General features: G+C 41.7%; 1 protein-coding gene and 1 pseudogene across 1 annotated transcript; both read left to right on the top strand.

Moving 5' to 3' along the window:
• Positions 1 to 362: 362 nt before the first annotated feature.
• Positions 363 to 1781, top strand: LOC110137452 (EKC/KEOPS complex subunit LAGE3-like). The gene is made up of 3 exons (XM_020893786.2): positions 363 to 816; positions 1144 to 1269; positions 1468 to 1781. Exons 1-3 carry the CDS (start codon positions 386 to 388, stop codon positions 1580 to 1582), a joined length of 672 nt encoding a protein of 223 aa, XP_020749445.2. The 5' UTR covers positions 363 to 385; the 3' UTR covers positions 1583 to 1781.
• Positions 1782 to 4222: 2441 nt separating this feature from the next.
• Positions 4223 to 5491, top strand: LOC110143838 (SIN3-HDAC complex-associated factor pseudogene; annotated as a pseudogene).
• The last annotated feature ends 8446 nt before the right edge of the window (positions 5492 to 13937 follow it).

Raw genomic sequence — 13937 nt, 5'->3', positions numbered from 1 at the left:
TTGGAGGTGCATAGGGACCGGGGCTCACTTGGGGTTTGCAGATTTGGAGTGGAAACAGTCACGTGCCCTAAGGAGTGGGGAGGGGTCTGTTTGAGCAGGCACAGTATGGAGCTGCCCCCTCCCTAAAGGGTGGAGCGTCACCCAGAGGCCTCACGGCTGAGCCATTTACCAGGTTTCCGGGCCCAAGGCAGGGCTGACACAGAGGGCCTAGACCACGTGGGTGTGTGTCTGCGCACGCACATTGGGGCGACATGGCTCAGGAACACGTGAAACTTCAGCAGGGGGCGCCCAGTGCCCTAGAGCCTGCATTCATCTCAGGAACCAATGATTGGTGGGAACTGATCGTGAGGCAGGACCAGGGTGTGTGTGCGCAGGCGCTCTGCCGATGTTGAGTTGCAGGTCTCATCACAGGGGTGGGTTCTGTAGGGACGGTTCAGTCTTTCCCGCCACGGAGGGCGGGGGAGAGCGGTTCAAGATGGAGCCTGAGGCACACGGTGGAGGAACCACCAGGGCAGCCGATGAAGACACAGGTGCCGAGGCCTCTGCAGCGGGCACAGCACGGGGCAGCCAAGGTGTGCCGGGTGGTGCTGCTGGCCGCCATGGCCCTGGCGACCCAGCTGGCCCTGGAGATGCCGTCAGTCGAGGAGTCCCTGCCGGCTCCGGCGACATGGCTGATCCCAGAGAGCCCAGCGCTGCCGGAGAGTCAGGTGGCGCAGCCGCTGCCATTCCGCAGATCCCGGGGGCACCTCACGCACCAGGGCCTAGTGGAGACGCAGCACCCGGAGCCGGAGTTCTGAGTAACCGAGTCTACCAGTTGTATCCTATTCCAGGAGCTCCGGTGGGCCAAGTGGCCAAAAGGGTCGGGGGGTGGGCTAGGGGTGGTTTGGGGGGATGCAGGCAGTGGGGCTTAAACTGTAGGGGGAGGGTACTCTGGGGGACTGGAGGATATGGGTCAGGGGTGGCCTGGCTGCCAGGGGAAGGTGGTGAGGAAAAGCAACCTGAAGGGAACCAGAGGGCCGGGCGGTGATAGCCAGGGTGTTGGGCGGTGGTCTTGTGGGAGAAGGCAGGTCTCCGCGAGCAGGGAGCCTGAAGTACAGCCAAAATGACTCGTGTGGAATGGTGCCTTAACCGTATCTCCACCAGCAGCCTTGCCGTGCCTTTCGCATCGCCTGGGCGGGCGGACTATGCCTGCCACCTCCTGACTGAACGTACTCAACTGCGATGGCCGGTTCGGAGGGAGCTCTACGTTCATGGCCGCATGTTGATTCTGTAAGTTCTAAAGGGGGCTGGGGTGAGGGACAGAGTGGTGGGTGGTGACCAGTCTTGACCCAGGAGGAGCCATCATGGAGGGTTAAGCCTAGAGAAGTGTGGTACTTTGGGCTTGTCCGTGTGCGGGGACAGAGGGAGGACATGCTCCTCTTCCTCCTTCTTGGTGAGAACTTGAATTTCATTTTCCCTCCCTTTTAGCCGTTTGACTGCTGAAGACCATGACCTGCTCAACACAGCTGTTGCTTTCTTTCTGGAGCAGGTTTCCCTGGTGAGGTGGACCTTGAAGCACTTTTTGCACCCTCTTTTTGCTTAGTCTCCGCACGGAAGAGGGGCTTAAACCTTGCCCATGTGCCCTACCTTCAAGTGTCCTTCCATTGGGCACTTCTTTCTGCAGTAGTTTGATCGGACTTCATCTTGTGCCTGTGGTGCTATTTGGGGGCTCAGGGTCCACATAGTTTGTTTGGTGACTGTTAACTGAAGAAAATAAAACTGAGCTACTGTGCTGTCTCTGACTTTAGTTTTAGCTTGTTCATTTCCTAATACTGCGTTCATCTACTGGGTGGAGGGGAAGTTCTGAGATCCAGATATTCAAGGAGAACAACATAAGTGAAGACAATGTAAGAAGTGGGAGAATAAGAAAGTTGGGTACTGCCATTCAGTATTGATTTTGAAATATATTGTCGATTTTATAGTTACATTTATATATTAAGATATAATACCAGAACCTTGTTGTTGTTGCTCAGTCTCTAACCAGTGTCCAACTCTTTGCAACCCCATGGACTGCAGCAAACCAGGCTCTGTGTCCCCACTGTCTCCTGGAGTTTGCTCAAGTTCATTTCGATTGAATGGGTTATGCTGTCAAACCAACTCATCCTCTGTTTATGTTTGTGTATGTGTTAGGAAGTGCTGTCATTTCATTCTTTTACATGTAGCTGTCCAGTTTTCCCAGCACCATTTTTGTAGAAATTGATAAGCTGATTTCTTAAACAAATGCTTTCTTTCTTTCACCCCATTGGGCCTTATTTGGGGAATGTTGAAACATCATTGTGTCACGTGGGATCTTTTGTTGATGTGCACAGACACCCCAGTCGCGATGCCCAGGTTCAGTAGTTGCTCCACTGCGTGTAGGATCTTAGTTCCCTGATCAGAGGTGGAAGTGATGTGCTCCACATTGTGAGGCAGGTTCTTTCTTAAAAGATTCATTTGTTTGTTTATATAATTTTGGCTTGGCTGGGTCTTTGCTGCTGCACACATGGGGTTTTTCTGGTTGTGGTGAGTGGGGGCTACGCTTTAGTTGTACCAGATAAACTTCTCATTGGGGTGACTTCTCTTGTTCCAGAGCACAGGCTCTAGGCGCTCCAGCTTTAGTAGTTGCAGCTGGCGGGCTCTAGAGCATAGGATCAGCGGTTGTGGTGCTCCGGCTTAGTGGCCTTTCAGCTTGTGGGATCTTCCAGGAGCAGAGATCAAACCCATGTTCCCTGAATTAGCAGGTTGAGTGTCAACCACTGGATAACCAGAGAAGTCCTTGATAAGCTGATATTGAAATATATGTGAGAACAGAAGCCCGATGATGGCCTGAACAACTGTGACTATGCACAGATAAAAAGACCAAGACAGTCTAATTTCATAGCTTACTGTACATGTCCAGTACTGGAGCTGTGGATCCATGGGACAGGGCTGACAATAGAGAAATATTTCCAACTTTTAAGTTTAATCAGGTCCCACTTGTTTACTTTTGTTTTTATTTCTGTTACTCTAGGAGATGGGTCATAGTGGCTCTTGTTTTGATTTATATCATAGAGTGTTCTGCCTGTATTTTCCTCTTATTTTGTAATAGTTTCTAGTCTTCCATTTAGTTCTGTAATCCATTTTGAGTTTATCTTTCTGTATGGTGTTTGGAAGTGTTCTAATTTCATTCTTTTACATGTAGCTGTCCAGTTTTCCCAGAACCAGTTATTGTAGAGGCTGTCTTTATTCCAATGGTACATTCTTGCCTCTTTTGTCAAAAATAAGGTCCTGGGATGGTCCTAAAATGGTGGAGGAATTTTGGTGGAGGTCCAAAAGGGGAAACCACTTTCTCCCCTACCACAAATTCATCAAAAGATCATTTGAATGCTGAAGAACTTCATGAAACAACTTCTGAACACTGGCAGAGGACACCAGAGCTCCCAGAAAGGCATCCCATTCTCTTAGAAAGGAGGTAGGACAAAATATAACAGACAAAAAGAGGCAAAACAGTTAGGGACAGAGACCGTCCTGGGGAGGGAGTCGTGAAGTAGGAGAAGTTTCCAAACAGCTGGGAGTTTGGAATCTCAGAGGGCAACATAACTGGGAAAAAGGAAAAAAATCTTCACAGAACAGGCGCCTAACCGCAACTCCCAGTGGAAAAGTAGCCCAGACACTCTCATCTGCCACCAGCGAGCAGGGGCTGGATAGGGAGGTGTGGGTTGCATGCTTAGGGTAAGGACTGGCCTGAATGCCCTGAGGACAATCTGAAGGAGTTATCCTGAGATAGCAACCCCAACTGTGAGATAGCCAAAGAGGGAAAAAAAATAGGGAACTTTCCCGCGAAAGGCTCTAACCTAAGGTACAGCCTGGCCCTGGCCCCTCAGAGAACAAAGGACTGAGCCAATAACAAAGGAGAGCTGGCTGGCTGCGGACCGGCCCCTCCCCTGCTGGAGGCAGAGAGGCAGGTGTGCGACAGTCATAGCTGGAAGGTAAGGAGCCATCTCAGCCCCAGAAATGGCATCCTCCACCAAACTGTGAGCAGGCTCCCAGTTGCTAACCACGTCTTCCTGGGATCCTGGACAGCTGACATCTGCCAGGAGGGTCACAGCCTGAGATCAGCTCCCCAGAGGAGACACACGGCATGTCTGAGGCAGAGCTCTCCCAGTGCACCCGGGAAATAAAGCGGCCAGGACCAAGGAGGTGATTAAGATGTACGGCCCAGAACTGCAGGAGACAATCTTTCTAGACAAGGCTGTTGAGGAGGAGGGAGCGATTGAAGGGGGGGTTGACTTAGCGTGCACTGCGCCCCTCGGGATCGTTATTGCGCGTGAAACGGCTGCTTTTGGAAGGCTATTGCCCAGAAGAAAAGATGTTTGGTTTTCACAAGCCAAAGATGTACCGAAGTATAGAGGGCTGCTGTATTTGCAGAGCTAAATCCTCCAGTTCTCGATTCACTGACAGTAAGCGCTATGAAAAGGATTTCCAGAGCTGCTTTGGGTTACATGAGACTCGTTCAGGAGATATCTGTAATGCCTGTGTCCTGCTTGTGAAAAGATGGAAGAAATTGCCAGCAGGATCAAAAAAAAACTGGAATCATGTGGTAGATGCAAGGGCAGGACCCAGTCTAAAGACTACACTGAAACCAAAGAAAGTGAAAACTCTATCTGGAAACAGGATAAAAAGTAACCAGATCAGTAAACTGCAGAAGGAATTTAAAGGCCACAATTCTGATGCTCACAGTACAACCTCAAGTGCCTCTCCAGCTCAGTCTCCCTGTTACAGTAACCAGTCAGATGATGGCTCAGATACAGAGATGGCTTCTGGCTCCAACAGAACGCCAGTGTTTTCCTTTTTAGATCTCACATACTGGAAAAGACAGAAAATATGCTGTGGCATTATCTATAAAGGCCGTTTTGGGGAAGTCCTCATCGACACACATCTATTCAAACCTTGCTGCAGCAATAAGAAAGCAGCTGCTGAGAAGCCGGAGGAGCAGGGGCCAGAGCCTCTGCCCATCTCCACTCAGGAGTGGTGACTAAGCTTTATGTAGAAGGGGAGCAAAAATGATTTAAATTTTGGAAAACAAAGCAACAAAATGACCCTCCTATTTTTAATTTGGATACCTGCTATTCTGCCAAAAGATGGATTTGTAGAATAGTTTTGAATGGGTTATTTTTCCTCCAGTTCCACAAACTCTGAAGCCAGTGAAGCTTACTAAGAGATAAAAAAGAAGTGTACATAATATTTAAGATGCTGAGTATTTCATAGGAAAGCTGAATGCTGCTGTAAAGTGCTCTTTAAGTCTTTTTTAAAAATCCCCTTCTAATGAATGAAATTAGGGGAATTTTCAGGGGACAGAGATGGGATTTGTTGTATGATAAACGTATGTAGTTTTAGTCTTTCTATTTTGAGAAGCAGTGGTTGGGGCATTTTTTAAGATGGCTGGCTACACTTGTTTTCCTTCGTTATAATAAATTTGTCATAACTCAGTAAACATGGACTTGCCCCTAGAGGTAGTTGTTAATAACTGAAATATTAAGGTCTTGCCAAGGTTCTGGTGATTCAAACCTGTACTACTGAATATTAAGCAGGACAGACAGCTCTCTGGTGCAAATATCTTGAAGGAGTAATTTCTAAATAGGCAAAGGTAACTTGACTGTATATGTTGCATCCTGTGTCACCTCACTCCATATTGATATTTGATACAGATTTTAATTTATATGAAACTTAAAAAGCAGAATCAAAACTTAAAGCAGAATCAAAGTTCCTCTTGGGGAAATGTCAAGTCTTTAGAATAAGCAATCCTATATGAATAGTACCAAAGCATTACCACTTGGTAGAGAACATTCTCTATTGAAAATGTTAGATTATCTGAAAAATAACAATGTGCAAGTCTTTAGGATGGCACACGAGAAAAACAAAGGTTAATGCTTCTTGGGGCACGTTTCTTAGAGGGCTTGCAAGTGTGTAAATAATTTATGTTACATGACTGGTGACTTCACTGAAAATCTGCACAATTCAGTTTTAGCTCTGGATTACTTCAGTTGACCTTTGTGAAGGTTTTATCTGTGTAGAATGGTTGTTTGACTTGTTTTAACCTGTTAGGGTTTTGGGTTTGTTTTTTTTTTCATTCTATATTAAAATTCTACTAAAAGAAAAGAGGTGTGTGTTAATGCTGAGTGGGTTGGTTTTGGTTTGGCTTCTTTTAGTCAGGCTTTCTGAACATTGAGGTGTTAGATGATACATCCTAAATGTGGAGCTCTTCCATTCTAAAACCTTCATTAAAAGCCTTTTACTTGAACCCAAACCAAAGTACTATCTATTGCCTCTTTTCTAAAAGTACAGGAAAAATATATCACCCGTTTTCATAATGAGGAATGATCGTTAGCCTCCCTGGTAAAACATGACTCAGTGCTTATTTTTAAAACTGGATTTTAAAGATTGGATAGTATACGTAACAAGAGAGTGAGCCACTTTTTATGGGCACCCTATAGTTTTATAGTTTTTAATCGCAACTTAAAATTTTATATTTCTTCCTTTGGAAAAAACTACAAGCCACCATATGCACAGACTACACAGTGAGTTGGGTCAGTGCTCCCACAGACTTTGAGGTGTATTACAAGAACCCCAGCCATTATCATCTTCCTCCTGAGTTATTTTGAAATTTTTTTTGTACATTTTGGCTGCAGTATTGGTGGTAGAATATACTATAATATGGATCATCTCTACTTCTGTATTTATTTATTTATTACTAGACCTCAACCACAGTCTTCTTTCCCCCTTCCACCTCTCTTTGCCTGTAGGATGTACTGTATGTAGTCATGCACTTTGTATTAATATATTAGAAATCTACAAATCTGTTTTGTACTTTTTATACTGTTGGATACTTATAATCAAAACTTTTACTAGGGTATTGAATAAATTTAGTCTTATTAGAAATAAAAAAGATGTACGGCCCACCTTATCACTGCACTTGCCAAGCACCTGGCCACCTGAGCTGCTCAGACCTGGGAAGTGCACGATACACAGGGTATGCTCTGGACAGTTTCCCTGCAGAGGAACTTGGAGCCTGAGCAGTGTAGACCACAAAAGCATATGCCGTGATGAGCTGGGGCAAACCCAGTGTGGTCCATACACTGAGAGCACTCCCCACACACACGCCAGTGATATTTGTTTGCTGTGTTCCTCCCTCCCCACAACACAACTGAACAAGTGAGCCTAAATCAGTGACCACCCTGCTCCCTTGTGTGAGGTCAGAAATTAGACACTGAAGAGACTTGCAAACAGTGGAAGCCAAAATAAACAAAGAAGAGGGAACCACTCTGGAAGTGACAGGAGCAACAGATTAAAACCCTATAGTTAGCATTAACTAAGCATTGGAGGGGCCTATAGACCTTGAGAAGTATAAGCTGGAACAAGGAACTATCTGAAACTGAACTGACTCCACATTGCTCTCAACAGCTACAGAGAATTCTAGATATATTTTTACTATTAGAATTTTTGAATTACTTTTTTATTTTAAGTTCTTTATTACTCCTTTAATTTTCATTTTTGTAACCTACTATTACCTTGCCAAAAAAAAAGATCCTATTTTTAAAGCAAATTTCATATATATATATATATATATATATATATGTATCTTTTATAATTTTGTGATTGATTTTGTTTTGTGTTTTTAATATTGTATTTTTGAGAGTCTAAATTCTACTCTAGATTTTTCATCTGTGATCTTTTTTTTCTTCCAACTTTGGTTTTATTTTTATTTTGTTTGTTTGGTTGGTTTTTTGGTTTTATTTTATTTTTCATTTATTTTTATTAGTTGGAGGCTAATTACTTTACAATATTGTAGTGGTTTTTGCCATACACTGACATGAATCAGCCATGGATTTACATGTATTCCCCATCCTGAACCCCCCTCCTGCCTCCCATCCCATCCCTCTGGGTCTTCCCAGTGCACAGTCCTGAGCACTTGTCTCATGCATCCAACCTAGGCTGGTGATCTGTTTCACCCTTGATAGTATACTTGTTTCAATGCTGTTCTCTCAGATCATCCCACCCTCACCTTCTCCCACAGAGTCCAAAAGTCTGTTCTGTACATCTGTGTCTCTTTTTCTGTTTTGCATATAAGGTTATCGTTACCATCTTTTAAAATTCCATATATATGCATTAGTATACTGTATTGGTCTTTATCTTTCTGGCTTCTTTCACTCTGTATAATAGGCTCCAGTTTCATCCATCTCATTAGAACTGATTCAAATGAATTCTTTTTAATGACTGAGTAATATCCCATTGTGTATATTTACCATAGCTTCCTTATCCATTCGTCTGCTCATGGGCATCTAGGCTGCTTCCATGTCCTGGTTATTGTAAACAGTGCTGTGATGAACATTGGGGTGCACGTGTCTCTTTCAATTCTGGTTTCCTCGGTGTGTATGCCCAGCAGTGGGATTGCTGGGTCATATGGCAGTTCTATTTCCAGTTTTTTAAGGAATCTCCATGCTGTTCTCCATAGTGGCTGTACTAGTTTGCATTCCCACCAACAGTGTAAGAGGGTTCCCTTTTCTCCACACCCTTATTTATTGCTTGTAGACTTTTGGATAGCAGCCATCCTGACTGGCATGTAATGATACCTCATTGTGGTTTTGATTTGCATTTCTCTGATAATGAGTGATGTTGAGCATCTTTTCAAGTGTTTGTTAGCCATCTGTATGTCTTCTTTGGAGAAATGTCTGTTTAGTTCTTTGGCCCATTTTTTGATTGGGTCATTTATTTTTCTGGAACTGAGCTGCAGGAGTTGCTTGTATATTTTTTAGATTAACCCTTTGTCTGTTGCTTCATTTGCTATTATTTTCTCCCTATCTGAGGGCTGTCTTTTCACCTTGCTTATAGTTTCCTTTGTTGTGCAAAAGCTTTAAAGTTTCATTAGGTCCCATTTGTTTATTTTTGCTTTTGTTTCCAATATTCTGGGATGTGGGTCATAGAGGATCTGCTGTGGTTTATGTCAGAGAGTGTTTTGCCTATGTTCTCCTCTAGGAGTTTTATAGTTTCTGATCTTACATCTTTAATCCATTTTGAGTTTATTTTTGTGTATGGTGTTAGAAAGTGTTCTAGTTTCATTCTTTTACAAGTGGTTGACCAGTTTTCCAAGCACCACTTGTTAAAGAGGTTGTCTTTTTTCCATTGTGTATCCTTGCCTCCTTTGTCGAAGATAAGGTGTCCATAGGTACGTGGATTTATCTCTGGGCTTTCTATTTTGTTCCATTGATCTATATTTCTGTCTTTGTGCCAGTACCATACTGTCTTGATGACTGTGGCTTTGTAGTAGAGCCTGAAGTCAGGCAGGTTGATTCCTCCAGTTCCATTCTTCTTTCTCAAGATTGCTTTGACTATTCGAGGTTTTTTGTATTTCCATACAAATTGTGAAATTATTTGTTCTAGTTCTGTGAAAAATACCGTTGGTAGCTTAATAGGAATTGCATTGAATCTATAGATTGCTTTGGGTAGTATAATCATTTTCACAATATTGATTCTTCCAATCCATGAACATGGTATATTTCTCCATCTGTTTGTGTCATCTTTGATTTCTTTCATCAGTGTTTTATAGCTTTCTATATATATAGGTCTTTCGTTTCCTTAGGTAGATATACTCCTAAGTATTTTATTCTTTTTGCTGCAGTGGTGAATGGTATTGTTTCCTAAATTTCTCCTTCTGTTTTCTCATTGTTAGTGTATAGGAATGCAAGGGATTTCTCTGTGTTAATTTTATATCCTGCAACATTACTGTATTCATTGATTAGCTCTAGTAATTTTCTGGTAGAGTCTTTAGGGTTTTCTATGTAGAGGATCATGTCGTCTGCAAACAGTGAGAGTTTTACTTCTTCTTTTCCTATCTGGATTCCTTTTATTTCTTTTTCTGCTCTGATTGCTGTGGCCAACACTTCCAAAACTATGTTGAATAGTAGTGGTGAGAGTGGGCACCCTTGTCTTGTTCCTGACTTTAAGGGAAATGCTTTCAATTTTTCACCATTGAGGATAATGTTTGCTGTGGGTTTGTCATATATAACTTTTATTATGTTGAGGTATGTTCCTTCTATTCCTGCTTTCTGGAGAGTTTTTATCATAAATGGATGTTGAATTTTGTCAAAGGCTTTTTTCTGCATCTATTGAGATAATCATATGGTTTTTATCTTTCAGTTTGTTAATGTGGTGTATTACATTGATTGATTTGCAGATATTAAAGAATCCTTGCATTCCTGGGATAAAGCCCACTTGGTCATGATGTATGATCTTTTTAATATGTTGTTGGATTCTGTTTGCTAGAATTTTGTTAAGGATTTTTGCATCTATGTTCATCAGTGATATTGGCCTGTAGTTTTCTTTTTTTGTGGCATCTTTGTCTGGTTTTGGTATTAGGGTGATGATGGCCTCATAGAATGAGTTTGGAAGTTTGCCGCCTTCTGCAATTTTCTGGAAGAGTTTGAGTAAGATAGGTGTTAGCTCTGTAGCTGTGAAGCCATCTGGTCCTTGGTTTTTGTTTCCTGGAAGATTTCTGATTACAGTTTAGATTTCCATGCTTGTGATGGATCTGTTAAGATCTTCTATTTCTTCCTGGTTCAGTTTTGGAAAGTTATACTTTTCTAAGAATTTGTCCATTTCTTCCAAGTTGTTCATTTTATTGGCATATAGCTGCTGGTAGTAGTCTCCTTTGATCCTTTGTATTTCAGTGTCGTTTGTTGTGATCTCTCCATTTTCATTTCTAATTTTGTTGATTTGGTTCTTCTCCCTTTGTTTCTTGATGAGTCTGGCTAACGGTTTGTCAATTTTATTTACCTTTTCAAAAAACCAGCTTTTAGCTTTGTTGATTTTTGCTATGGTCTCTTTTGTTTCTTTTGCATTTATTTCTGCCCTAATTTTTAAGATTTCTTTCCTTATACTAACCCTGGGGTTCTTCATTTCTTCCTTCTCTAGTTGCTTTAGGTGTAGAGTTAGGTTATTTATTTGACTTTTTTCTTGTTTCTCAAGGTAAGCCTGTAATGCTATGAACCGTCCCCTTAGTACTGCTTTTACAGTGTCCCATAGGTTTTGGGTTGTTGTGTTTTCATTTTCATTCATTTCTATGCATATTTTGATTTCTTTTTTGATTTCTTCTACGATTTGTTGGTTATTCAGAAGCGTGTTGTTTAGCCTCCATATGTTGGAATTGTTAAGTCTTTTTTTTTTCTTTGTAATTGAGATCTAATCTTACTGCATTGTGGTCAGAAAAGATGACTGGAATGATTTCAATTTTTTTTAATTTACCAAGGCTAGATTTATGGCCCAGGATGTGATCTATTCTGGAGAAGATTCCATGTGCACTTGAGAAAAAGGTGAAATTGATTGTTTTGGGGTGAAATGTCCTATAGATATCAATTAGGTCTATCTGGTCCATTGTAAGTTTGTGTTTCCTTGCTAATTTTCTGTTTAATTGATCTATCCATAGTTGTGAGTGGGGTATTAAAGTCTCCCACTATTATTGTGTTATTGTTAATTTCCCCTTTCATTCTTGTTAGCATTTGCCTTACATATTGTGGTGCTCCTATGTTGGGTGCATATATATTTATAATTGTTATATCTTCTTGGATTGATCCTTTGATCATTATGTAGTATCCTTCTTTGTCTCTTTTAACAGCCCTTATTTTAAAGTCTGTTTTATCTGATATGAGTATTGTGACTCCTGCTTTCTTTTAATCTCTACGTGAAATTTTTTTTCCCAGCCCTCCACTTTCAGTCTGTATGTGTCCCTTGTTTTGAGGTGGGTCTCTTGTAGACAGCATATATAGGGGTCTTATTTTTGTATCCATTCAGCCAATCTTTGTCTTTTGGTTGGGGCATTCAGCCCATTTACATTTAAGGTAATTATTGATAAGAATGGTCCCTTTGCCATTTGCTTTGTTGTTTTGGGTTCGCATTCATACAACCTTTCTGTGTTTCCTGTCTAGAGAAGATCCTTTAGCATTTGTTGAAGAGCTGGTTTGGTGGTGCTGAATTCTCTCAGCTTTTGCTTGTCTGTAAAGCTTTTGAATTCTCCTTCATATCTGAATGAGATCCTTTCTGGGTACAGTAATCTGGGTTGTAGGTTATTCTCTTTCATTACTTTAAGTATGTCCTGCCATTCCCTTCTGGCCTGAAGAGTTTCTATTGATAGATCAGCTGTTATCCTTATGGGAATCCCCTTGTGTGTTATTTGTTGTTTCTCCCTTGCTGCTTTTAATATTTGTTCTTTGTGTTTGATCTTTGTTAATTTGATTAATATGTGTCTTGGGGTGTTTTGCCTTGGGTTTATCCTGTTTGGGACTCTCTGGGTTTCTTGGACTTTGTGACTATTTCCTTCCCCATTTTAGGGAAGTTTTCAGCTATTATCTCCTCAAGTATTTTCTCATGGCCTTTCTTTTTGGTCTTCTTCTTCTGGGACTCCTATGATTCGAATGTTGGGGCATTTCATATTGTCCCAGAGGTCCCTGAGGTTGTCCTCATTTCTTTTAATTCTTTTTTCTTTTTTCCTCTCTGCTTCATTTATTTCCACCATTTTATCTTCTACCTCACTTATCCTATCTTCTGCCTCCGTTATTCTACTGTTGGTTCCCTCCAGAGTGTTTTTGATCTCATTTATTGCATTATTCATTTTTAATTGACTCTTTTTTATTTCTTCTAGGTCCTTGCTAAACATTTCTTGCATCTTCTCAATCCTTGCCTCCAGGCTATTTATCTGTAACTCTATTTTGTTTTCAAGATTTTGGATCATTTTTATTATCATTATTCTAAATTCTTTTTCAGGTAGATTCCCTATCTCCTCCTCTTTTGTTTGGCTTGGTGGGCATTTTTCATGTTCCTTTACCTGCTGGGTATTTCTCTGCCTTTTCATCTTATTTAGATTGCTGTGTTTGGGGTGGCCTTTCTGTATTCTGGTAGTCTGTGGTTCCTTTTTATTGTGGAGGTTTCTCCCAGTGGGTGGGGTTGGACGATTGGCTTGTCAAGGTTTGCTGGTTAGGGAAGCTTGCGTCGGTGTTCTGGTGGGTGGAGCTGGATTTCTTCTCTCTGGAGTGCAATGGAGTGTCCAGTAGTGAGTTTTGAGATGGGTCTATGGGTTTGGTGTGACTTTGGGCAGCCTGTATATTGACGCTCAGGGCTATGTTCCTGCATTGCTGGAGAATTTGCATGGTATGTCTTGCTCTGGAACTTATTGGCTCTTGGGTGGTGGTTGGTTTCAGTGTAGGTATGGAGGCTTTTGGATGATCTCTTATTAATTAATGTTCCCTGTAGTCAGGAGTTCTCTGGTGTTCTCAGGTTTTGGGCTTAAGCCTCTTGCCTCTGGATTTCAGTCTTATTCTTCCAGTAGCCTCAAGACTTCTCCATCCATACAGCACTGATAATAAAACTTCTAGGTTAATGGTGAAAAGATTCTCCACAGTGAGGGACACCCAGAGAGGTTCACAGAGTTACATGAAGAAGAGGAGAGGGAGGAAGGAGATAGAGGTGAGCAGGAGGAGAAAAAGGGGGCTCAAGAGGAGAGAGACAGATCTAGGCAGTTCTCTGTTCCCAGAGTGTTCTCCATAGCCCAGACACCCACAGAGATTCACAGAATTGGATTGAGAAGTGAAGGGGGAGGGAGGAAATAGAGGTGATCTGGGGGAGAAAAAGGAGAGTCAAAAGGGGGAGAGAGTAATCATCACACTCCTGAGTAAAAATGGGTACTTAATAGTGGATTCTTTTAAATGTCCAAAATTGATATCAAATACTGAAAAACAAAGATTAAAAATCTAGAGTAGAGGTTAGACTCTTAAAAATACAATATTAAAAAAAAACAAAAACAAAAAATTTAAGAAATATATATGAAGTTCACTTTAAAAATAGGGTCCTTTTTTTTTTTTGCCAGGTTATAGTGGGTTATAAAAATGAAAATT

Source organism: Odocoileus virginianus, unplaced genomic scaffold (assembly GCF_023699985.2).
Source record: "Odocoileus virginianus isolate 20LAN1187 ecotype Illinois unplaced genomic scaffold, Ovbor_1.2 Unplaced_Scaffold_16, whole genome shotgun sequence".
In the NCBI taxonomy this organism is placed as follows: Eukaryota; Metazoa; Chordata; class Mammalia; order Artiodactyla; family Cervidae; genus Odocoileus; species Odocoileus virginianus.
Note: the sequence above shows the minus strand (reverse complement) of the source record. Positions and strands in the feature narration are given on the sequence as shown.